The sequence below is a fragment of the Physeter macrocephalus genome, chromosome 6, assembly GCF_002837175.3.
Source record: "Physeter macrocephalus isolate SW-GA chromosome 6, ASM283717v5, whole genome shotgun sequence".
Taxonomy (NCBI): Eukaryota; Metazoa; Chordata; class Mammalia; order Artiodactyla; family Physeteridae; genus Physeter; species Physeter macrocephalus.
This window is the reverse complement of record NC_041219.1, coordinates 69,963,252-69,989,065: the sequence shown is the minus strand read 5'-3', so window position 1 is coordinate 69,989,065 and position 25,814 is coordinate 69,963,252. Positions and strand designations below refer to the sequence as shown.

General features: G+C 36.7%; 1 protein-coding gene and 1 pseudogene across 10 annotated transcripts in view; both read left to right on the top strand.

Annotated features, from left to right (window-relative positions):
• Nucleotides 1-217: 217 nt before the first annotated feature.
• The window catches only part of C2CD5 (C2 calcium dependent domain containing 5), an 81,918-nt gene continuing 56,321 nt past the window's right edge, over nucleotides 218-25,814 (top strand). For 5 of the 10 annotated variants that reach the window (XM_028491089.2, XM_028491087.2, XM_028491086.2 and 2 more), the window contains exons 1-9: nucleotides 218-404; nucleotides 522-640; nucleotides 10,618-10,704; nucleotides 12,348-12,519; nucleotides 13,827-13,922; nucleotides 16,195-16,350; nucleotides 17,216-17,414; nucleotides 22,398-22,549; nucleotides 25,465-25,656. In XM_028491089.2, coding sequence (XP_028346890.1) covers nucleotides 551-640; nucleotides 10,618-10,704; nucleotides 12,348-12,519; nucleotides 13,827-13,922; nucleotides 16,195-16,350; nucleotides 17,216-17,414; nucleotides 22,398-22,549; nucleotides 25,465-25,656 — 1,144 coding nt within the window. In that variant the 5' untranslated portion in view covers nucleotides 218-404; nucleotides 522-550. Of the gene's footprint in view, nucleotides 405-521; nucleotides 641-10,617; nucleotides 10,705-12,347; nucleotides 12,520-13,826; nucleotides 13,923-16,194; nucleotides 16,351-17,215; nucleotides 17,415-21,282; nucleotides 21,408-22,397; nucleotides 22,550-25,464; nucleotides 25,657-25,814 lie in introns of those variants that run through there. The other 5 variants (XM_007116134.4, XM_007116133.4, XM_055085505.1 and 2 more) reach the window with 3 other exon arrangements.
• On the top strand, nucleotides 14,009-15,081 carry LOC112066336 (leucine-rich repeat-containing protein 34-like; annotated as a pseudogene).

Sequence of the window (25,814 nt, the reverse complement as noted above, 5' to 3'; positions counted from 1 at the left end):
TTCCTAGAGGGTGGGGCGGTTTTCTTCCTGGGAAGCAGGGCGCCAACCTACAGCCCCAGACTCGGTGGATGATGCGGGGCTCGACCCGTTTCCCTGCCTACCAGCTTCCTCGAAGTCCGTCCCACCTCCTTCATCTGCTCTCCGCGAATTTAGTGCCTCCCGGGAGAAGTGGGCCGAGCGCCGAGCAATCGATGCCTCCTCCCCGCCCTGGGAGCCGCCATTTTGGGGGGAGGAGAAACACGCGTAGGGGCGGCTGTGGGTCAATGGGATGTTGACTGGCTTCTGCTTCTCTTGCCAGCGCTGTGGAGCCGGGGCAGAAGCCTCCAGCGGGGCCGATCCTCCGGCTGCCTCTCCGGAATGAGGCCTCAGTTCCCGCGCAGGACGGCTCCCTTTTTCTTCCGAGAGTAAGTGGCGGCCGGCGGCGCGGCGCGCCCGCGCGCGCCCTCCGCTGTCAGTTACCCCGCGCGCCCCCGTCCCTCCCCCGCCCCGCTGGGCGCAGACTCGCTTGTTTATTTCTGCAGGAGCCCAAGGAGAGGCCGAAGCCGAGACGATGCCTGGGAAGCTGAAGGTGAAAATCGTGGCCGGGCGCCATTTGCCGGTGATGGACCGAGCTAGTGACCTGACTGATGCCTTCGTGGAGGTTGGTGCAAGGTCCTGCCCCTCCAAACACAGGGAGCGCCGAGCCCTGTGAGGAGTCTTAGTCACCTCGCCCGCAGCCTCTCAGCCCATTCCCCTGTCGACCGCCCTGCTGGGTGCCGTGCTTGTCCAGCCCTCCCTGGAGGGCTGACTGCCGAGACTGCAGCCCATGTGATGGGAGCATTGCTCGCAGGCGCCCGCGGCGCGCTCTGCCGCGCGGGGAGGCTGTTACTGCTCTGCCTGCAGGGTGACCCTGATGTCAGGACTCCTAACAGGCCACCTGCCAGTCAGGACATCCCAAGGTGTGACCACGCGGCCACTGAAACACCCCCCCCCCCACACACACACACCCCCTTCGACATCCCAAGGTGTGACCAAGCGGCCACTGAAACACACAGACACACCCACCCACCCCCCACACACACCCAGCCACCCACCCACCCTTCGACATCCCAAGGTGTGACCACGCGGCCACTGAAACACACACACACACACACACACACACACACACACACACACCCTTCTTTGGGGTGGGGGAGGGTAGCTAGCTTTTAATGCTAGAGTGATGGAGATGATGTTTAAGAATGTAGTTCCGGTCCGTTATGGGCACTGGGGGAGCTGCAAGGCGATCTACTCTTTAACAGTATTTTCTGAATCATCAGTTTAAGTGCCAAAATACAAGTGTAACAGTTTTCTTCTCTCGTATAGACTGCTAGGTCTGAGGAGCTGTTTCAGGGTAATTTAGTGCCTTGTGGTAGGAAGCCAATTAAGTGCCATGGATTTAAATTGCAAAATTGCTTTTTAAATCTAATGATTAGTTTAAAACTCATGCTAATTAGCACAGGCCCCGGAAAGTAATAATCCAGAGGAAGAAGCCATGTAAGATTGTAATAAAAATTGTCACGATGAGCCAGAGCATTAGAACGATAATCATTTGGGCTATTAATGTTTAGAGTTGATAGATACATGATAATATACAGCCTGATTCCATATCAATATAAAATATTGTTGATGTTCCCTAAAGATTCTCTGACCTAGTCAGACATTGCCATTGCAATTCTCAAGCTCAACTTCATTTTTATGTGAGAAACAGTTACTGGGTGTGTTCTTGGGCCAGATGATAGGTCATGGGGATACACAGATTGCCAAAGCCTAGTCTGTGCTTTCCAGTAACTCAGAGACCCACACAGTTTAGGTTAATAAATAATAGCTAATATGTATTGTCTCATTATTGCCGGGTCTGTGCTAAGTTTTTTTCAATTCTTAGTCCTTATAACAGTCCTGCTATTGTATTATTTTCCCATATTGTAATTTAAGTACCTGAAAGACACGAGTTATTTGTTTGTTTGTTTTAATATCACATGGACTTTTGTTTCCAAGAAATATATACATGTAATCAATTAAAACATATCTGAAAGGAACCATGAAACCTGAGAACTGCTATGGGGACTTGCTGGTACATAGGAACCTAGCAAATTCAGGAACCAAGGGAAAATGTTCTGAGATAACATTTGCATTGTCAACATCTATTGACTGTTTTTACAATTAAAAATATTTTATAACTTAAAAAAAGCCTAGGAACAGTAAATAATTTGCCCAAGGTGCCTTCACCTTGTAAATCTCCAAAGCCTAGTGGTTTGTTTATCCACGGTGCAAACACTGCCTCTCTAGACAAGATGATGAGTGTTTCTGTAGACTGTGGAAACTTAATTCTGTCTCTGAAGGTTTAGGGAGGCTTCCTAAAAAAAGTGACATTTGAACTGGGCCTTGTAGGGTACCCAGGATTTTACCAGGCAGAGGGAACATCAGAGGCACAGAGTGGGATACATGGTGTGTTAGGAAACCATCTTAGTTTGGGATGTGTCTGGAGTCAAAGCGGATGTGTACGTAGTGGAGGTTGTGAGGGATAAGGCTGGGAAGGTAGGTTGGCGCCAGCACCCTTTTCTGTGTTTTTTGTAAATAGGGGGTAAACGGGGGAAGTTCTTCAAGCAGAAATGAAGTAAGATCATGTTTGGATTAGGTTGTTTCTTTGTAGGATGACTTGAATGGTGATGTTATCGATGGACTGGATAGATGAGAGATGAGGCAAGGAGATCAGTTAAGAAGGTGGTAAAATTACCCAGACAATATGTGCACGTTTAGAATGGCAATGGGGATGGATTAAAGGGGAAAGATTTGAGGGACATTTCTTAGGTAAAATTCTCAGGCCTTGGTAACAAATGGCTTTTGCTGGTGAGGGAGGGATTGGATCAAAGGGTGACTCATTAATTCCTTCTTTCAACAAATAGTTACTGAGTGTCTGGTCTTTGCCAAGCCCCATTGCTAGTCACTGATCTAGCTGATACATATGTGATGGTGAACAAAATAGACTTGGTTCCTGTTTTTATGGAGTTTACATTTTGGTGGGAGAGCCAGACATTAAAAAGTAAAGAAAGAGTACATTTATTTATTTATTTATATTTATATTTTTTATTTATTGGTTGCGTTGGGTCTTCGTTGCTGCGCGCAGGCTTTCTTTAGTTGTGGCGAGCGGGGGCTACTCTTCTTCGTGGTGCACGGGCTTCTCATTGCAGTGGCTTCTCTTGTTGCGCAGCACGGGCTCTATGGAGCGTGGGCTTCACTATCAGTAGTTGTGGCTCTTGGGTTCTATAGAGTGCGGGGCTCAGCAGTTGTGGTGCACGGGCTTTGTTGCTCCACAGCACCTGGGATCTTCCTGGACCAGGGATCGAACCCGTTTCCCCTGCATTGGCAGGCGGATTCTTAACCACTTCGCCACCAGGGAAGTCCCAAGAGTACATTTATAATTACAAGTTGTGATGAGTGCCATGAAAGAAAGCGATAGAGAATCTCAGGAACTTTAGGTTGAATTATCAGGGGAGGCCTCCGAGGAAGTGCCAGTTAGGCAGAGACCTGTGGACGAGAAGGAGCTAGCTGCTCAGGGTGTGTTTATGTTTGTGTGTGTGTCTGTCAGTCTGTCTGTGTAGGGGAGGGGCCGGGCAAAAGAGGCTGGAGGATAGGTGAGTCCCAGCAGAGGGAAGATCCTGAGGGTTTGCTTTGTTTTAGGAAGTGAAGGAAGATGTGTGTTCTGGCATGTAGTAAGTGAAGGGGAGAGTGCTGTAAGGTAACGTTGGAGAGTTAATCAGGGAGCCAGTTGTGCAGGATCCTAGAGGCCATGACTGAAGGTTGGATTTTATTCTCAATTCAGAGAGAAGCACTTGTTGAGATGAGCACTCTTTTGCTGTTTGGAGAATGGACTGCAGAGGGGAAAGAGCTGAAGCGGGCAACTAGTTAGGAGATTCCATTATAGTTCAAAAAAGAGGCAGTGAGGGCCAAGGTGATGGTTTTGCTAGTAGAAGTGGATGGATTCCAGATATGCTTTAAAGATAGACAGTAGAGGATTTGTTGGTAGACTGGAGTAGGGATGAGGGAAAGGGAGACTGAAAGGTGGTTCCTAGCTTTCTGGAGTCTCTGGGGCAATTTTCTCAGTCTCCATAGGGTTGAGAGAGATTGAGTGGGTTGAGAATCAACTTCCATTTGGGCATGTTAAATTTGAGATGTCTTTGGTTCCTTTAATTGGAGTTGTCAAGGAGAAAGTTGGATTTGTGAGTACGGTGTTTCGAAGAGAGGTATGAGTTAAAAATAAGCTCACACAGGCCAGTGCTTCTCAGCTCTGTGAGACCCGGTCCTGCCTTTATATATAGCAGGTATTTTGAAATCTTCCCTTTACTATCTTGGCATGATATCTACAGCTAATATAACCTATCTATGCTCACAGTTTTAAAAAAATCAATATAATGCTCTAACTGTAATATGATAGAGAAATAAAAGTATTTTTTAACGTGTTTCAATATGGAAGTTAATGACCACAGAAGACATGAAGTAATCAGGTTGCGCCCATGATATTTACTGAGCCTTTGTATGTATCAGATACTATACTGGCTGTTGTACAGCATGGTGGGGATAGAGCAGTGAGCAAAATGAAAGTTTCTGTAGTCACGGAACTTAGGTTCTAGTGGAAGGAAGGAGTTAATCAAAAAAATAGTTAAGTAAGAGGTAAAGTATGCTAGATGGTGAGACGCTCCCCATGTGGAGAAAATAAAGCAGAATTCAGGATAGGAAGTACCTCACCTCCATGTAAAATCACGTGAACATGACTGCTCCTCTCACAGAGTGAGACAGTTGCGTAGTTTTGGCATCTCGGATGGGCCTTCACTGCCATTGGTTATCTGATTTCCCAAAATACACCATAGTCAACTCGTGGGAAAAAGAGTTGTCCATTAATTTTCACAGTGGTTGCATTTCTTGACAGTTAATGTGTATTAAAACCCATCATAGTATTCTATCTATAAACCTGAGTTAGGGTCTAGGTAGGCTTTTCGCCCATGTGGCTGTCTGGTGTGGATATTTGAAAGTCATGACATGAGACAAATCTTCATTGTTGGGGACTGTCTCTTGAACTGCAGGACACCTAGCATCTCTGGCCTTCCTTACTAAGTACTATTATGATTCGTCCCTAAATTTGTAAAGTTTCTTTAGAAGTTGGTTCTGTCCCTTTTGCAAACCATTGACTTAGGGGAGAAGAGGGCGGGACCCTTGAATGAACATGACCTTAGGAATTTATTAGAGGTGGAGGACTAGGGGAAGGAAACTGAGATTGTTAGCCAGTGGGTGGGAGACAAATCCAGAAAGTAATGTCTCAGAAGGCAAGAGAGGAAGTTTCTAGAAAGAGGAAATCCGCAACTGTCAGATGGCACTGAGAGGTCAAGTAAGGGGACAGAGAAATCACTGGATTGGACAACATAAGGATGTTAAGGGTCCTGGCTTGAGGAGTGACAAGGACGGAAGCCCATACTGTAGTGATTTAGAGGGTTAAAGTACACGGGAGTAAGGAAGTAGGAGAGGCATGAACAGGCAATTGTTTCAGGAAATATGGCTGTGAAGGGAGAGGAGAAATAGTGTGGTATTCGTGGGGAGTATGGAGCTTTTAGTACTTAAAAAAAATAAGTTGGAAGATATTAGAACATATTTGTGTGCTAATAGGAATAACCCAGCAGAAAGGGAAAGATTACTGCAGGAAAAAGGGGATAATGAAGGATTACAATATAATAAAGGGATAAATTTTGTGATATGGACTCTAAGTACTATATAAGCTCATTGGAAAGGGACATAATGAAGCCCGAGCTGATGATGAGAAATCTTTGTGCTGGGCTTGAAAGATCGTGCCATTTCCATAGGCAGAGAGGAAAAGGGGGCATTTTTTGGATGAAGAGGATAAATGATAAAAGCAAAAGGAGGGAATATAGCACATGTAATTGAAGGGAGGGTTCTTGTTGAATAGAAGTAGGAAATAAAATTTGGCTGGGTAGAGAGGATTCGGATTACTAAGCAGTCTGAAAACGATGGGGAGAAGTCTGTACAGCAGATGCTGTCTTAACCAGTTTCTATTATTCCTCATTACAGTGCCCAATGCTCTGCATTTCTGCCATAAACACATTCTTGAATACCCCATACCGTTTGATTATACTCCAGTGTGCCTGCTTCTCCCATCAGTTGGCTGATATGCTTTACCAAGAGGCAGTTGTGTTTATTTCCTAACCTACTTATGCCAACACTATTTGTTATTGTTATTTATTTAAATCTTATACAAATCAGTGAACTAAGTGGGATAATGAAGTTGATAATGCTGTGTAAAGCATTATGGATACAGTTGCTAAAAATTGCTCTTGAATTAGATGAAGATTGTAAAAAATCTAGGATTCTCTATCCATAGTTATTTTACCAGTGATTTTAAGTTTTACCACACTTTAAAGAAACCCAGACTGGCAAACACAGATGATATGTTATGAGTGTGGTTTATGCAAAAAAAGATGACACAGAACTGTCAGTGGTGGACCCTTACTCAAAGAAGAGGCTTCAGTCTTACGATAAAAGATAGAGGAATGAATATTTATTTATGTTTTATTTGAAAATGTTTACTGTTTGTATCATTTTTAATGATTATCTGATCTAACCAGATTATTTGATTGACTAATCAGATATTGGTCCTGATTGCATTGGGGTTGAGGGAATTTCTACTATATATAATGTGAGGAGTTTAGGAAGCCAGTGAAGACCAAGTAGTACTTAAGGATGATTATTGTGGAAATCTCCAGGATGAACAGGATGGGATTCTGTACAAGGGAAGTATTAGTCAAAATATATCCCAATATTAATGTGCATGTTACAAACTCTTCCACTAAACTACATTATCATTTTGTGTTTATCCAGGAGCCTTTGAGGGAACAGGGAGAGGAAAAGAAATTAATATTTAATGAGCATTTTCTACCAGACATTTTGCTAACTCTCTACATACATTATCCTGTTTAATGCTCACAGCAGCTCCCCTTTTCAGAGGAGGAAGCAGCTTTAAATAACAGGTTAAATAACTTTCTCAAGGTAATTTAGCTAATGAGTGGGGAAAGAGAATGCGTTTACCTTACTAGGGAATCTTGTTAAAATCCCTGATGTTCTTTAACTAAATTGTAAGGCATTCATTTAATTGCTGAGTAATAAAATCTCCTTTGAATTAAATAAGGCCAAATGAACTCTGATTCTTCTTTAGTAGAAGGGGAATCACCACAATGTTGGCAAAACATACACTCTAGCCTTTTCTTCTAAAATCTTGTCTTTTGCTTGTTTGTTTAGTATAGTGTGGGGACTATCAGATTTTTACTATATCTAGAATGGACAGTTGACCAAAAAAAAAAAAAAAAAAGAAATCACAGTATAGCACTACATTATAATGGAACAAAACTGAAGAGGGCTCTGAAATCATATCTTAAGAAATGATATGCTGTTTTTGGCACTTGAGCCAAACTCCTTAAGTTCATTTGGCTTTTGAATGGTTTTGAATGCTTTTATGAATCCTAACGACATTTTACTTCAAATAAAGCAGTTTTTAGGTAAATTAAACAATAAGTATTTCTTTGATATTTTGAATATTGAAATGTAATGAAAACTAGATAAGTAAATGAGCAGATTTCTTCCCAGGTTTCTTTTTCCTTGTTTCATTTCTTTAACATTCGTGATTTAAAAGTAAAAAAAAAAAATTATGCAAGTAATACAGTTGGCCCTTCATATCCCTGGGTTCCACTTCCTCGGATTCAACCGAGGTAGGTAGGTAGGAAATATTTGGAAAAAAATTCCAGAAAGTTCCAAAAAGCAAAACTGGAATTTGTTGTGTGTGGTCGCTATTTACATAGTATTCACATGGTATTTACAACTGTTTACATAGCAGTTACATTGTGTTAGGTACTAAAGAGATGATTTAAAGTGTATGGGAGGCTGTGCATAGGTTATGTGCAGGTACTGTGCCATTTTATATGAGGGACTTGAGCATCCACAGATTTGGGTATCTGTGGGGTTGGGGGATGGGTGGGAGGGGTCCTGGAACCAATACCCGTGGGTACTGAGGGATGACCGTACATGAATAGCTCCTGTTAGAAAAGATTCAAATACTCAAGTAAAACTTGAAAGCCCCTTACTTCTTACTTACAACACTATACTGTGTTGTCTACACCCTTATCAGTCCCTTCTTCAGAGATAATTGCTGTCACTTCTTTGGCATGTATTCATCTATTCCTTCGCCCCTGCTTTAAAAAAAACAAAAACTTTTACATATCATATTTTTGAAAACGTAATCATACTTTTTATATTCTACTACTTATTTTTTTCAGTTATTATGCCATTGACATCGTCCCCTGACAGTACATGTAATCAACTCCATTCTTTAGTAGGGAGCATGTGATTTATTTAGTCATTTTCTTGTTGTCACTAGGTTTTTGTATATCTTTTGGGAAGGGGCCATATGTGAAAGTACTTTAGGATAAATTCCTGGCAGTGAATCCAGAATTTTATAACTGAATCAAAACAGTTTTTGCCATTTGAATTTTATTTTAATTTTTGAATTTTAAATAATCCATTTAAAAAATAGGTAATATATGTGCATGGCTCAAAATTCAAAAGGTACAGAATGAGTCAGCCTCTCATCGCCATTCCTTTAACCGATCTGTCTTGTTGCGTTTAGTGGCCGCTGTTAACATTTGTTGTATATCCTTCCAGAAATAATCTGTGCAGATATAGGCATATATCATATGCCTTATAACATTTTGTCATATTTTTTCCTCCACAAAGAATGCCGTACACACTGCTCTGCAGTAGAGGGATGTATCTTGGACATTGTTCCATACTAGTGCACGGAGAACTGCTTCGATCTTCTGTATAGCACTGCATTGTGTGGCTTTCCCATACTTAATTTAGCCAGTTCCTGATTGATGGACTTCTAGGTTATTTTCAATCTTTTGCTACTATAATGCTGCTTATATATGTCATTGTGCACCTATGTATGAATTTAAAGGGTATGGGCATTTAAAATTTTGATAAGTGTTGTCAGACTGCACTTTGTGAAGATTGTTCTAATTTGCATTCACAGCAACACAGTATTGAGAGTGCCTCATGCACACTGTGTTTTCAAACTGTTTAGTCTTTGCCAACCTGAGTAGTAAAAATGTCGGTTTAGTTTGATTTCTCTTAGTATGAATGAGGTTTTCAGCTGTTGATATACTTAAAAGACATCTATATTTCCATTTCTTTGAATTTCCTTTTTTTGGTTGGTTTGTTGATCTTTTTCTTATTGCTTTGTAGGAACTTGTTAGAAATTGAAGAAATTAGCTGTTTGTGACATATTTGGCAAATCCCTTTTCTCACTTCCTTATTTATCTTTGACTTTATCATATTCCTTACCATGCAGGAACTCATTATTTTTATGTAATTTCTTAAACCTTTTCAACCCTCTGACCAAACTGCCTAGGTACCAAATGGTTGGTATCATTCCTTGATAATTCAGATTGCATGATAAAATAACTAGAAAAATGTACAGAAGATAATAACTATAGGTTTGGGTATTTTGCTTTTAGAACATTTTCTGGACTGATTAAACATTAATATCTACAAGTATTATAATACCAATAGTAGGGTTGTAGGTCAAGAAGGAAAGGAGATTTCATAGATGATCTGATTGAACCAGCATTTCCTAAGTATCTACAACATGCAAAACTCTTTACTGGGTATCAGGATAAACCTTTAATGAATTTTGAGTTTAGAAAAGATACTTAATGGTGATAACTGATAGAATTAGGGAAGAGCTTAGAGAGATCAAATTTAGGAAAGGTGAGACAATCTAGGGAGTAGTTTCTTAACTGTTTTGCTCTTAAGCTTCCTGACCGCTTCTGAAGTCCAGCCTGAGGTTTCACAATCTCCATTCTTTCTTAGAAGCAAGTCCCAGGAATTTAGCCTCCTTTCTGCCTTCTTCCTTTTCTTCTTATTTACTTTTGCATTTTCATTTAGTGTCTGCCAAGACTGGCTATGAAACAGGGTAGTCTCCCCATTCCAACCCCTTTTATTGTCCCTGAAGATAGAAACATAAAACCCTTAATGACCATAGTTTATTGCTGATCGCTGTGTATGCACAGGTAAGGATTTAAAAAGTAACAAATACTGAGGAAGTGAGAAAATATGAGGATATGTTACTAAGTTCTTATAATAATGGGCTGTAGTTCTGGATTCCCTTGATGAGATGGTAAGAGTCCGCTGTCCTTTCTACCTTCTGATTATATTTTGCTGGTCCTCCACCCTTAAGACTTGCCCCTTTTGTCTGAGCTCCTGTTTAGTGAAGGCCATGTGATTACTTTCTCCACACTGACATAATGGTCTGATTTCAATTTCCCTGTAGAGCTAGTCAAGCAGAACAGTGGGTGATCCCTTGTTCCAGGTGTAGTTTATAAACTTGCCTGGACCCATCCATACTTTCTTTCCTTTTGTTTCAGGGGATAGTTGTCTTTTTTCCCCTTCATGGTTACTCCTCCTATTGTTGAGCTGACGTTAAATTTTAATTTTATTCACATTTCTTATATTTTTATTTGAACTGTTCTTACTTGTTTTTAGGTAAAATTTGGTAATACCACCTTTAAAACAGATGTGTATCTCAAGTCCCTCAACCCTCAGTGGAACTCAGAATGGTTTAAATTTGAGGTAAGTTTTTAAATGTCAGGATTTTTGCGTGTGTATTTTTGAGGTGACCCTTTTTTCCCAGGAATGATTGGACTACGTTTTATTTCAGGTATAGTAGTTTTCCTACACCATAAAAATATTTCCTAAGAATATTGAGTTTTCAAAAAATTATGTTACAGTTCAGAAAATATCGTATATGAATAGGAGAACCCAGATTTAAAAGATATTATATTATTATATAGTAATTTTCTCTGGATTTTAGCATATACCAAAAATCACTTAAGAATACTGTACAGATTAAACATTTTTTTGAATTGTGATAAAAATACATATCATAAATATTGCCATTTTAGCCATTTTTTTTTTTTTTTTTTTTTTTTTTTTTTTTTTGTGGTATGCGGGCCTCCCTCCGTTGTGGCCTCTCCCGTTGCGGAGCACAGGCTCCGGACGCGCAGGCTCAGCGGCCACGGCTCACGGGCCCAGCCGCTCCGCGGCATGTGGGATCCTCCCAGACCGGGGCGCGAACCCGGTTCCCCTGCATCGGCAGGCGGACGCGCAACCGCTGCGCCACCAGGGAAGCCCCTAGCCATTTTTAAGTGTACAATACAGTAGCATTAATTGCATTCACATACATACAATGCTGTGCAACCATCACCATTATTTCCAAAATTTTTTCATCACTCCAAAGAGACAATACTCATTCAGCAATGACTCCCCATGCCCCCCTCTCTCCAGCCCCTCGTAACCTCTAATCTGCTTTCTGACTCTGAATTTGCCTATATAAGCATTTCATATAAGTAGAATCATAAGTGTTTGTCCTCTTGTGTATGGTGTCTTTCACTTAGCATAATGTTTTCAGGGTTCATCCATGTTGTGTAGCATGTATCAGAATTTGATTCCTTTTTATGGCCGAATAATAGTCCATTGTATGAATATACCATGTTTTGTTTATCCTCAATCTGTTGCTGCACACTTGGGTTTGTTTCTGCCTTTTGGCTATGGTGAATAATGCTGCAGTGAACATTGGTGTACCAGTATCTGTTTGACTCCCTGTTTTCAGTTCTTTTGGGTCTATACCTAGAAGTGGAATGGCTGAGTCACATGGTAATTTCTGTGTTAAGCTTTTTAAGGAGCTGCCAAACTTTTCCACGGTGGTTGCACCATCTTACATTCTTACCAGCATGTGTGAGAGTTTTGGTTTTTCCATATCCTTGTCAGTACTTGTTATTTTATTTTATTTTATTTTATTTTTTAAATGTAAGCCATCCTAGTAGGTCTGAAGTGGTATTCACGGTATAATTTTAATGTGCATTTTTATTATGAATGAGGTGAGTTTGATTTCCTATGGCTAAGGACCATCTGCATTCTTTTACTTTGAACTGTCTCATATTTAAACCACCTGAAGAAGGTATTTAGGTTTCGGAGGTTGACTTCACCAGACTTGATGACCAGTTTAATACAAAGAATGTAGATGTGAGGTGTTATCTAATCGGTTTTGATTTGCATTTCCCTAATGACTAATCTCTCTACCTTTGCTTAGAGATAAATCTATAAGATTTCTTTTCCTGAAAATAAGTAATCTTTTACATTTGGTATATGTATACATTTATGGTAATGAAGATTTTTAAATTATAAGATTTAATTTTTAAGATATACTTTTTTAGGTGGATGATGAAGATTTACAAGATGAACCTCTCCAGATCACAGTTCTTGACCATGATACATATAGTGCAAATGATGCCATTGGTAAAGTGTACATTGACATTGATCCTTTACTCTACAGTGAGGCTGCGACAGTCATCTCAGGATGGTTTCCAATTTATGATACCATTCATGGTAAGCAGTTCATTTTAAGAAAATAAGTCACAGTCTTTTAATTTATCCTTAAAGACTTTTGTGCTGTGCCGTGCCTGGTGTTTTTAAAATACGTATCTTCAGATGATGTCTTCTCTTTTAATAGACATGTGGTAGTATGTATTGTTGGTAGAATTGTAACTTTTCTGACCATAATTTGAAATAATGCCTGCTAAATTTGTACAATATAGTAAGCAAATGCATCATTTGAAAATCATCTAATATTGCTACTCTGTTTCTAAAACACATTTTAAAATGAATAATCTTGAAACTTTTCTGCTTAAAAATTCTTGAAAGGAAAAAAAATTCTTCAAAGGCTTTTTGTTGCCTAAAGCAAAGTTCTCAAAGTATGGTCTGGGGACATCTGTGGGTCCATGAGATACTTTCACAGGCTCTGTGAAGTGAGATGAGAACTGTTTTCAGGATAATACTTATATGACATTTGCCATTTTTAGTCTCACTTTCTTACAAGTTGTACAATGGAGTTTTCAGAGGTTTTATGATGTACGATGTTACCACACGTTGAATGTAGAGCAGAAATTAGAATCTAACTATTTCATTAAGCTACGCACGATAGAGATTGGCAAAAATGTAATCACTGAATTATCACTAAAATTTTTTTTACCTTATCACTAAAATTTTTTTTGTTTTTCGAAATAGTTATTTTTATAAAAAGTGTTTATTTTGACATAAATCGATTTACTGCTACTTTAAATGGAGTAATAAGTAAATATTTGTCTAAATTCTCAATTTAAATTTATAATATGGTAAATATTGAAGGTTTTGACCCACATAGACAAAGATTCTTTGAGATCGTCAATAATTTTTGAGATTGTAGAGGGGTCCTGCGATCAAAAAGTCGGAGAACCACTAGCCTAAAAATATGTCATCTCTTTAAAATGGCAGATGGACCATTATGGGCATAAGGAACTGGCAGATGCTTCTGCCTACAGTCTTGCATTTTTCTGTCTATTTTACATTTTTGACCTGGCAATTCCATTGATAGTAGTTTATTATAAGAAGATATGATGTTTGATGAGATTTATGTGTATTGTGACATTATTCATATTCTGTATTATTTATTGATGTTTAAAATGGTAAAATAAATTGGAAAACAGGATTTACTTAAATAAATTAGAGCATCTATAGAATGAAAATAATTAGGAAACAAAGTTAGCATTGCTGTTATGATTGATACGTTATTTTTAAATCATTAATTATTTGCCTGATTATTTAATTACACTTTATTTTCTTAAGGTAGAAACTTGTTTTTCCTTTTGAAATTATAGGTATCCGTGGGGAAATCAATGTAGTTGTCAAAGTAGACCTCTTCAATGATTTAAATCGATTTAGGCAGTCATCATGTGGAGTCAAATTCTTTTGCAGTGAGTAAATATATTTTATTACTCATTTGACAGGAAATTTAATAATTGTTAAATATGAGAAATCAAGTTAATGTTTCAGAAGTCTAATGGAAAACCTATTATACCTTGGTCTTAATGCCAAAGAGAAAATTGTGAATTTTTCAGAAGTAATTACTGTAGCTCTGGGAACTGTTTATCTGATTTTAAAGTAAATGATATCTAATTTTTCACAAGTTCAGAGAAAGTTTTTTTAGAAAAATCCAGTGGGGCATGTGTGTGCATGCGGTCATCATGACAGTGACACTGTGGCCCACAGGGAGGCTGCCTCTGGCTGTTCCCCACCTCCCCCCTTCTCTAGTCTCTGTGCCAGCCTCTGCCCACAAGAGTGTGATTAGAAGGAATCACATTAATCATTGCTGGTTACAGTCACTTAGCTCCAGTAGAAAGAGTAACAGGTGAAGATTTTTGGATTTTTTTCAGAATTTTTAAAGAAGAATCCATATATGAATGAGACAATATTTACATAAACCTTATGTTTAGTGATATTGGGTCTGAGGTGGAGAATTGATTGTTAAAGCACTACATAAGATTACAGCTCTGAAATTCTTAAGAATGACTAGAAACAAGATTGAAAATAAAGGTGGAATGTTTTTTACTGCAATGCAACAAATTAATTGATCCTTAGAGAAATTAGATATGGGAATGCAAAGTGTGCATTTGTAGGTGAACTGTGCATTTGCTACAGTCCTAACTCAAAACCCAACAATTAAGGGAATAAACCCAAACGGACCTATACAGAAAGAGTCCACAATTCATTTTAGGCCACATGTTGAAAGAAAATCACTGCATTGTTAAACTAGGTATGTGTCTGCATAATATAAAATATTGTGATGTGAAACAGGTGAGGCACTGTATCTGAACAGTAGCCTATGCTACTTTGATGTCAGCCGGTTGTCAGAGGTTAGCGACAACGTAGAGGGAGAGGACTTGTCACACTTTCTTAGCCAATGAGAACAAATCCCATTAATGTCTACATTTGGGAAACAAATTTGATGAGGCTACAAGTGTGGCGTATTCAGACTTACTTCAAATGGGCTCTTCAAAACCAGGCAATACAGACGTGGAGCCATTTGTGGTGGATGGACGTGTATATCTTGCAGAAGTCTCAAATGGCTTTTAAAAGCAGAATTATTTAACAAGCATAATTACTGGACACTAATTTATAGAGAAGATTGCAAGCTACTCATCTAATGTAGGTTTTACTCTTGTACCAGTAGGTCAACAAAAGGTTAAAATAATTTTCACGTATTTGTCTTACTTTATAAAGGTTAATATTTTATTGCCTATTACATTTCTTTCAAAAGTTAGAACAAATTACTTTTGTCAAATGTGTAAAAGATCTGACTATAATTAAGCTTTGAATAACTGTCAAAAAAAGAAAAAGCCAGTGGCATTTTATGCTGGTATAGGATGCTGAAAGATAGGAGTGGAGCACTAGAGGCGGCACTGTGGTACTATCCACAATGACATAAGCATCTACAGGTATGGAGCCCTGCGGATGCCATGAAATATGGGTCACAATTATGCAGATCTGGGCAATTCATAGCCAGCCTGGACTAATAGGGTTGAAAACTCCTAATAGTTGAGTTAGTTTCAAGGCATGAATATAGTTTGGTATAGATGGTCTCACATTCTCCCCTTTTTAATAAATCCAGTGACATTTGTTCTATGTATTGAATGAGTCTGTTAAGTAGTATAGTGACTACTGAACCAATTGGCCTTATAACCATGGATTATTAGAAACTACAGGCCTGTATGACTTCTCAGATTATGTCAGAAAGGTAATGGTTTGGTTTTTAAGGCTGCAGTATGTGGTGTGCAGAACTTTTTCAAAGGGCTTCCAATAATTAGAGTGTTTTGGTATTCATTATCTGCTCTCTGATTTTTTTTATAGTATCAGCTAGCTCACTTTAATTTTGACTTTTTTACACTTTGTATTGACCGCTATTGAAGATGGTCTTCAGCTGTTTTCTAAATTATAAAAATACAGTTTATATCTACTATGCTTACTTGAGAAAGGCGAGAGGCCTCATGAAGGACAATGATTATTTCTAAGAATAAAATGGAACTTAGAAGACTGATTGAAAGTATTATTATGATTGCATTGAGGTTATCACAGTAAAAGATGTTCTTGTACTATGTATCCAAAAGGTAAGAACTTAGTTGTACATTTTTAAAAAGTTAAATTTAGCCTTGTGATAAATAGAAGCATAATAGATAATTTTTTTAACAGCGACATCTATTCCAAAGTGCTATAGAGCTGTAATAATTCATGGATTTGTAGAAGAACTTGTGGTCAACGAAGACCCAGAATATCAATGGATTGATCGAATTCGCACACCAAGGGCATCAAATGAGGCCAGACAGAGACTCATTTCTTTAATGTCAGGTATTTAAAAAATAATAATAATAACTTCATGGCTGATTGACTTAATCCTCCAAAATTCTTCACTTCCTTTTGACATGCTACTAAAACTTTACAATGAAGACTGAATTGTTAACTGACTGATTCCCTATCCCTGGTCCCGTCCTCCTGAACACATGTGCATTGCCATCTTATAACAAGACGAAATCTGAATCAGAAGCTTATAGTTACTTCTTAACTAGGTAGTAAAAGGAAATTGTACTTATGAAGTGGCATAGTAGAAAGTGCCCTGAACAAGGAGGTAGGAAACTGAGTTCTAGTTTTCCTCCTTGGAGTGTTTATTTGTAGTCAGAGCTTAGGTAATCTCTCTAAGGTGTTTTGTTTAAATGTTGCCTTTTCATAGTCCTTCTCTGACAACTTGTACCTCCTTTTACCCCTACTCCCCCGCCACTCTTATCCCATTACTTTTCTTTATTTTCCTTTGAAGAACTTATTTCCATCTAAGTTTGTGTTTATTATGTATGTATGCGTGAGTGTATATATACACTCACGCATACATACATACAGACACACACACACACACACACACATACTCTCACACAGATATATCAGATAATAAATATGTTATATTTAATAAGTACAAATGTTATATTTATAATAAATTTATATATTTAAATAGAAAATAGAAATATGTTTATACTTATATTAACATGTTAATTATATTTAATATTTGTAAATACATACAAATGTTATATTTAACATAATGTTACACTTGATATATTAAATAATCTATGATTTTCTGGACTCTTTCCTTTTACCACCATGTCCAGCTTTGTATCATGCAACATGCAGATAAGAGGCTGACTGTGTTTTCTTCCTTTTTTCGTAGGTGAACTGCAGAGGAAGATTGGCTTGAAAGTGCTTGAAATGAGAGGAAATGCAGTTGTTGGGTACTTACAGTGTTTTGATCTGGAAGGCGAATCTGGGTTAGTGGTACGAGCCATAGGAACAGCGTGTACACTGGATAAATTAAGTAGCCCAGCAGCATTCCTTCCTGCATGTAATTCCCCATCCAAAGAAATTAAGGAGTAAGTATGAATCGATGAATTGTTCTTATGGAGCGTTTTATCTTTCGCCTACATATTTTCATTTGATTTGAAACATTTTAGTAGAGTTGTTCAACATACATTTTTTTCCTGTAGCAGTTTTCTTATCAGAGATGACTATCAAAATTTGAAGCTTAAAACTATTTAGATATTCCTAATATTTTATTTATACAGTCATGAAATTCAAATTAAGTAATGTAAAATTAAACTTGTTCCACATCTTTAGACACTATATGTCTAAAGCACAAAATGAATGTTTATGCATTCTGAAGAATTTTACTTGTTGTCTGGGGAATGCTTAATACCCTATATCTGATAATCCAATTATGCCTATTATTAGCAACATAGTATAGAAAGCAGGAAAGATTGACCTGTGCAGGGGTCTCAAACTCCAGTGTCTGCAGAGGCCAAGCAGTTTATATAAATAAAATAATTGGGTATAATGGAGAATACTGGGGACTGCATAAAGCAGATGTTGGCACACTTTTTCTGTAAAAGTCCAGATAGTTAATATTTCAAGCACTGGCCATATAGTTTTTATGTTTGTTTACCAAAAAAAAAAAAAGGGAGTTTGCTAATCTTGATCTAAAGGAATTTAAACTCTTACATTTTTTTAAAAAAGTATTTGTGATCCAACAGAACACTTCTGTTGGCTCCATTTGGCTAATGTGTCATCCTTTGTGCCTAAGGCAGAGATTCTCAACATGGTGTTGGTGGTGCTATCAACAAAGAATGCTTGAAATGAAAATTTTCTGTCGTAATGCTTGGGGTGAGGGGGATGATTCTATTGGGGACCAGAAATGCTGACTGTCCCACACAGCTAGGGGCAACTGTGTACAACAAAGACTTGTTCCCTACTAAATGCCAATAGTACTTCCATTGAGAACCATTGCTCTAGAGATTCTTCTAGATCAAGGGTCAACAAACTTTTTTGGTAAATGACGGGAATGGAAATAGCAAGGACTCAACTCTGCAGATGTTGCATGAAAGCAGCTGTCAAGAGTATGCAAATAAATGAGTGTGTCTTTGTTCCAATAAAACTTACTTATTTTCAAAACACATGGCAGGATGGATTTGGCCTGTACTGTATAGTGTGCTGACCTCTGTCTTTTGTCATCAGGAGGTCAGAGTTCTCTAGTCAGAAACCCAAAATGTTTCCCAGTTCAGCAGTAGTCAAGAGAGGTTGCTTAGAAAGCAATCACAATTTTTTTTTTCAAACGGTCTATGTAAAAGTGAGATTCTTGATCTCATCTTTTTCTTTTTCTTTAAATTGTTCCTTTCTGCTGGCCTTTAGTTATTTGGGTTAACTTTTAGTCACAAGAGGGAGCACAGTATTACATATATTGCCTAATTTTATTTGGAAATACATTGATAAGTGAAATAATTGTTTTAAATGATTTATTGAGTGAATTTGCTTTATCTTCCATTTAAAATCTGTCTTAAAAAAGATATGAACTGCCTTCTGCTACAGGTAAAGTCAGATTGTAGGTATAACTTTTTGAGGGATTTAGATTTTTTTTCTTTTTCCGTAGCAAATTTAAGTAAAGAGCTGGGTCCCTCTTCCTTCTGCCACCCTTCAGCTTTATCTGTACTGCCTGAAGGGTCCTGGGCTTTGCAACTGTGATGTCTGAAGTTTTCCTCTTTTCACTGAATCACTTAGTGGAAAGAAAGCTGCAGTACCTGTTGGTGCCTTAAAGTGATATATGGATGGTAGGGGAATACATTTTGCCTTCATTCAGGAAGAGCTCCATTAACGTAAATCTGAGCTTGTCTTAAGTTTTCTTTTTCTAATTTTGTTGTAGCCATTTGCCTTAAATTGTCAGCTGTTCACACCATGAAGAATTTAAGTGGCTTCATTAAGATTTTCTAATGGCATATTACTGCATAAGTCATGTTATTTAAAAAAACAAAAACCTCAGGCTGCTTTATTTCAACCAGCTTCTTTGTATTTTTGTTAATGAATCAATTTGGGCGCTAGTTTAAAATTGTTTTATGAGTCACCTGATTATAATTATTTTGGTATTTAATTTTAACATTGTTGATAAAGGTAGTTTGGATTATGTTCCTGCCTGAATAGATTTAATGTTAGAAATACCACTAGGGTATTCTTGTAAGGCAACCTTTCATGCAAGGAGATTGATAAGAATTAGGACTCAAAGAATACATTATGGTGATGCTCTCTCCATTGTACTTGGATTTTAATTGGATGTCATAATTGGAACATTTAATGATGTTCATTTTATTTTACTTTTATTAATGGTGTGTTCTGCTCCATCAGTTTGTGTTTTCCTTTTAGATATTTAGTATATTATGGAGTATAAAGCTCTTTGCTGTTTCCTAGCTGAACTATCTTGGTGGTAGAAAGTGCATTTAAATATGGTTTATTGATTCTCTACTTTAAAAAAAAAGTACTTTCTAAGAGACGTCATAGTTTCTCCTCTGTACGGCACCGATTCTTAGACTTTTTAACTCCATTAGCCACTTACTTCAACAGAGAAAGAAAAAACAAAAAACCTCACCCAGTTGCTTGTGTAGAAATTGGTAACCAATGAGATATTTGATTTTTATCAGTTAAACACTTTAAAAATTTAAATTACCAACAAAAGCAGAAACATTTGTCCTACAGTAAAAAGCAGTGATATTTTCAGAAAGTAGACGGTCTTTAAAAGACCATTATTGCCAGTTAACGAAAACTCATGTTTGGATCTTGATAAATTGTGATTATTGGGAATGTTCACTGGGCAGCAGAAAAGGAAAAAAGGCCAGGAAAAGTTGGGCTCTCGATTACTTTTAATTTGAATTCCAAAAAATGGGAGTATGGTAGTTTTTCAGAGTGTAGTGACTTAATTCATTTCCCCTCATTGTGCATAAGGGAAGGCATTGCACAATGAAATAGTTGCTAATATGAAGTCCAGGATTCTTAATTATATAATATACCTTTTTTTCCCCATCCACTATAACTATGCTCTTTCAGCTAAATTTCCTTGTGAAAATTTTAAGTGCCATAGATGAATATATATCTGTGTATCTGGTCAAGTATTCTTTACATGTGCATAGATGTGATCTATTGCAGGATATTAGTTGATATCTTACACACTTCAGAATGTAGTTTAACTAAATTCTGTTTAAGTTTAATAATCTATTCTGTTTGAAAGCTACACAAAAGTCATTATATTACTTAATTAATGTTTTTTTTTTCTAGAGCGGTGTCCCTTTGCTTTGTTTTGTTCCCAGTGTAACCTGGTTTTAAGCTGTATACTTGGGGTGCTGAAATATGGAATAATTGGATCTACTTATATTAATTCAATTCACTCATTTCTCTTTATGCTGTCATTTTTCATGTTCTTATGTATAACTCTGTCTTGATATGCTAGACAGAAACAGTTCTGTTAAACTTCCTTTGTAGAAAAATATAATTATATCAGCAGTTATTCATATCTCAGTTTCAAAGTACTATAAGAACATCATATTTGGCTTTTCATTTTTATGTGTGTTTTCTTCCTGAAATATTGTTTAGTAAGCTCTGTGGTGATCAAAATAATAGCAAACATTTTAAAGTAACTGAAAATCCAAATTTTAATCTTTTTCTTATTTAATTCCACTGGTAGTTCTGCTTGCTATTTTTCTTATTCACATTCCTAATTTATTAATCTGATTCTTTGTAACTATTTCTTAACAAATTAATATTTAGCTCTTCTTTTTTATCTCAACTTGTTTTGTGCATGCTAGGGAATAAAAAATAATTCCTCTCCCCTAACTAAAAGCTCCTTTGAAATTACTTTAACATAACTTTGCTATCTCTTGTATGTACTGTTTTCTTTTCTTCCACCTTGACCACAAATTCCCTCAGGTCTCCGCTGGTTCATCCTCCAAGCCATGGATGCCGCTCGACTCACAACAGCCCAATTCACACTGCTACTGGCTCACGACTTACTCAGAACTTCTCTGTGTCTGTTCCCACTCTCATCTATACTGGTACGAGACTGCTCAGACTCCAGAGCTGGGGAAGCAGGCCACAGGCAGAGTGGCTGCAGAGGGCAGGCAGGCAGGTAGCGTAGGCAGGTACCACCAGTCTTTGCTTCCTCCTTTTCTCACTCATAGTCCAGCGGCACTGAAGAAATCCTGTATTTAGCCGCCGCAGAGGCTCTGACTACATCGAAGTGAAAGTGTTCTTCCAGCTTCCAAAGTCTCTTCCACAGATCCTCTAAGAACCCTATCTTGTATATGTATACTGTGAGTTTTTAGGAGAATCCTCCAGTATGTATTTTTGCCATTATTTCTGCATTTGGTTAGAAATAAAATTGATGATTGGACTCTAAGTGAAATAGCTGCCAAAGCTTCTGATTTGCTTATTTTCTTTATATACAAAACTTGTTACAGTAGGGTCTGTTTCATTCTGTGGAAGAGAGCTGTTGGAAAACAGGTAAGCGACTCTTCTGCACAAAATGCGATGTTTCTGTGTAGCCTATATTCATTTTCCACTCTGCTGTGTTTTTAGCTGTGGCACTCTTGATGCTATAGGATAAGGAAACATGTTTTTCTTTTCAAGATACCTGTGTGTGCAAATATAAAAAATATTGTGAATATTTACACACACCATTTGCAGTCATCATTTTTTCTTTCATAACTTAAAAAAGCATTGTTTGTTTGAAAATATTTTTATTCATGTATTTATTCTTTTTGTTTATTTCTTCTTTTAATGTTTTTTTACCCCCTTAGTCTGCCATTTCATGCTTTTTTGCTTTTTTACTTGGCTTATTAACTGTTTCAAGGCAGATCATTACTTATCTGGAGAATGATGAATGGTTAAACAGCAATTGGATGTCTTTGACCTCATACCCAGCTCCACACTTAAGAAATGACTGCTGGCCCTGCCCCAATACTTTCCTGGTGTTTAGATCATGCTGCCTCCATCAAGTCCTTTGGCACATGATTACTTAATATTTCTCCACCTTCTTCTGGCAGGATTCCCTTCAATGAAGATCCCAATCCCAATACTCACTCATCAGGACCCTCAACCCCTCTGAAAAACCAAACTTATTCCTTTTCACCTTCCAAGTCCTACAGTCGACAGTCCTCTTCTTCTGACACAGATTTGAGTTTGACACCCAAAACTGGTAAGGCACTTCCACTCACTTTTTCTCTTTTTCTTTTTTTTCCAAATTTGTTTATGTTCCTTAGTAGCTTTCCATCCAAGCCTTTCTTCCTGTTTTTGGCATTTAAGTTAAAAGATAATGTGAATACTGATCATTTTCAGTTACTACATTTTCAGTTAAAATGTGAAAATTTTGTGTAGTTCAGAAGTTATCTTGTTCAGAGAGTGACATTTTGTTGATTTAATCATAGCATAGATAAGAAGACCAGGATTTATTTTTGCATGTAGTCATTTTCCATTTCATGCTCAAATTAAGAGGAATAACATCGTAAAGCATTTGGATAGAAAGTAACACTAGTAGCTTGCAATACAATTCCTCATGCAGTATAAGCATTTTTGAATTCATTGTTTCTATTTTGGAATTTAATTCTAAGATTTTATTAAGAAAAAAATCTTATAGCTGATATGGTTATTTTGGAGTACATATATCTATTTATTAGCTTATTATTTAAAATATTTGGTTTTGCTAGTCTTACTCTCTAGGTTAGAAAATAGCATTTTTGCTTTACTTATTCTTGCATATTTGCCAGTGTATGAAATTTATAATTTTTCCCTCTCCTATTTGTATTTTGTTAGTCTCTGAGTTTTTGTGAATATGTTTTATGATCAAAACTGATTAAAAAAAATCAAATTAGTTTCTTACTCCTTAAAATAGAATTAGCTTATTTAAATCATTGAATTATTATTCTTAAGAAAATAAAAAATAAATAAAACATTTAAAAGTTAATAGTTTGCAATTTTTGCAAATAGCATTTTTGTCTGGGAGTTTCCTTGCCAGATTGATGAAAACATTTTGCCTAGTTTATTTGCATTATTTTTAATTTGTCATCTTTAATAACTTTATTTTTGTGTTAGACAAGAGATTTAGAAAATGACCCCAGATTTTACGAAAACAGTGAAAAGAACCAGCACTACTTCCAAAGTAAAGGGCATTTTTAAAAATCCTATAGACATAATATCTATTTTTATAAATGTAGTCATAAAATGTAAAGAAGATAATTATTAACACCTAATTCTTTGAAACTAATTGCTTTATTTTTACATGTATAATTATAAATAACAACTTAAAATAATGTGATATTTGATAGTAATGGATGCTTTGGAATATGGCATCTTCACCATATTTGTGTCCTAAAAACTGAACTACTGAAATTGTAGTGAAGTGGGTTTTTTTGTTTTGTTTTGTTTTTAAATAAAGACTGAGATTCTGGCCTTGAAATTCATAACAATGAAAACAGTAATAGCATTTGAAGAGTAAGTTTTCTTAAAAATATTTTTGAGGCTTTGTCCACTGGTTGTTTATTTGTGTATTCCAGGTCACTTTTCAGTATTTCTTATCTTCCTTTTTTTTTGCCATACTACAGACACATTTTTGAAAGTATTTCCTTGGTCTTTCTGTTTCTTTTTTTTCATTCACCAGAAAAGCCAAGTCTAAAGAAGATTGTCAAGTAATAAATTAACTGAACGAGACTTCTCTTCCCTTCGCTTTTAGTAGGCAATCAATTGTACTATCAATGAAAACTTTTTTGCATTTTATTTTCTAGCTCCAAATTTTTAGTTTTTAAAAATTAACTTACAAAAGAGGTATTATTCTCATGTATTTCTATACTTATAAGCTGTCGCTAAATTAATCATTTTGTTTTCCTATAACTATTCAATACCTCAATCGCATATTTATAGGATATTAACAATTTTTAGTTGTTTGGCCTTATCATGGGTCCCCAAAAAATCTTCGAATACTCCTGAGGAGCATTCCTATTTCTCATGGTGATTTAAAGTGGCAAAATTATGAATGTTCTAAAATTTCTAGATCTGTATTTCAGCATGTATTTCATGATAGATTAGTTGTTTATGATTGATTTATTATAGGTAAATTGGAGAGCCAAAAAGAGAATAGAATAAAGTTAATAAAACTTAGACTGAGAAAGTTGTTTTTCTGTTTGTAGTTAAAGCTATCACCCACCTTCAGATGGGTCTTCAGATGGGTTTTTTAAAAATTTCATATTGATTTAAATATTTTTGTAGAGTCTAATTTTTGACATTTTACAAGGTTTTATTTTCATTTTTTTTTTCAAGTATTTAACTAGTAGGAGTGGAATTTTAGAATGCTAGTGTTAGGATATTGATGTGACACCTGACTCAAGCCAGTTTTTACTTTTTTTGGTCAGGCTTTTTGCCATGTATGTTTTTTGTGATCCAGAGGGTATGTCTTTGGCTCTTAGGTACTCAAATCTTTGTAAATATAAACAGTACTGTGATAGGATTTGCGTATTTAAAATTTTAGAAGAAAAAGAAAATCATTAATGTACATCTCAAAGATGGACAGAAGGAAATTAATATTTTATTTATTTAAACTTAATAATGGTGACTATCTGCTTAATGTGGTAGCAAGTGTTGATTTTCTTTGAATGGGTATTCAATTAAAATACTCATAAGTGGTATGTTTTAGTTAATAACATTTGAAGAACATTTGAAGAACTATACTTTTACCACTTTAAATAAGTTTTTATATTTGAGACAACAGATTTCTGGCTTTAAAAAATGTGGTACATTTTAGCTTTACACAGTCTTAAGCAAAAAATGGCAGGAAAGTCAGCTAAAAGTAATTAGAATGGCATAAAATCCTATGTTAGTGATTTAAAAAATTTTAATGAGTGCAGAGTTTGTAAAGGTTTTGTTGAGTTTTAGACTATGCCTTTTATTTATATTATGTTGAATAGATGATCTTGCTGATGACTTCATATGCTTACTTGATTTGTGTATGCATTTTACAGTTCATTTCTACTGTTATGTTTTGCTTCATCATTGCTTTCCTTATCCTGCATTTTCTGGTCATCTTCTGAATCTGCAACTTTTCTCTGCTACTTTCCTCCACAGCACCTTACCCACAGGGGGCTAGGATTTACCTGTGTCCCAGCTCCCCCTCTCTCTCTTGTGGTTCCCTTCATCTTAAAAAGTCCTGTCTTCTCCTCTCGGAATCTAGCCTTCCCCCTCATCCTTCTAGCCTTGTCAGCCCAGTTCTGAGGAAAAGTGTTTCTTTCAGTGAAGAGCTGTTCCTGGCTGCTTCTGGTAGGATCATATTATGTCAGCTTTTTAATCCCTTTATTTTAAATCATCTTTGAAAAAAATTAATTATTTCATACCATATAGAAGTATTGGGTATTTTACACAGGATATACTCTTACTTTTCTCATTGGCAGACAGAGTTTAATGGTTAGAATTATTAT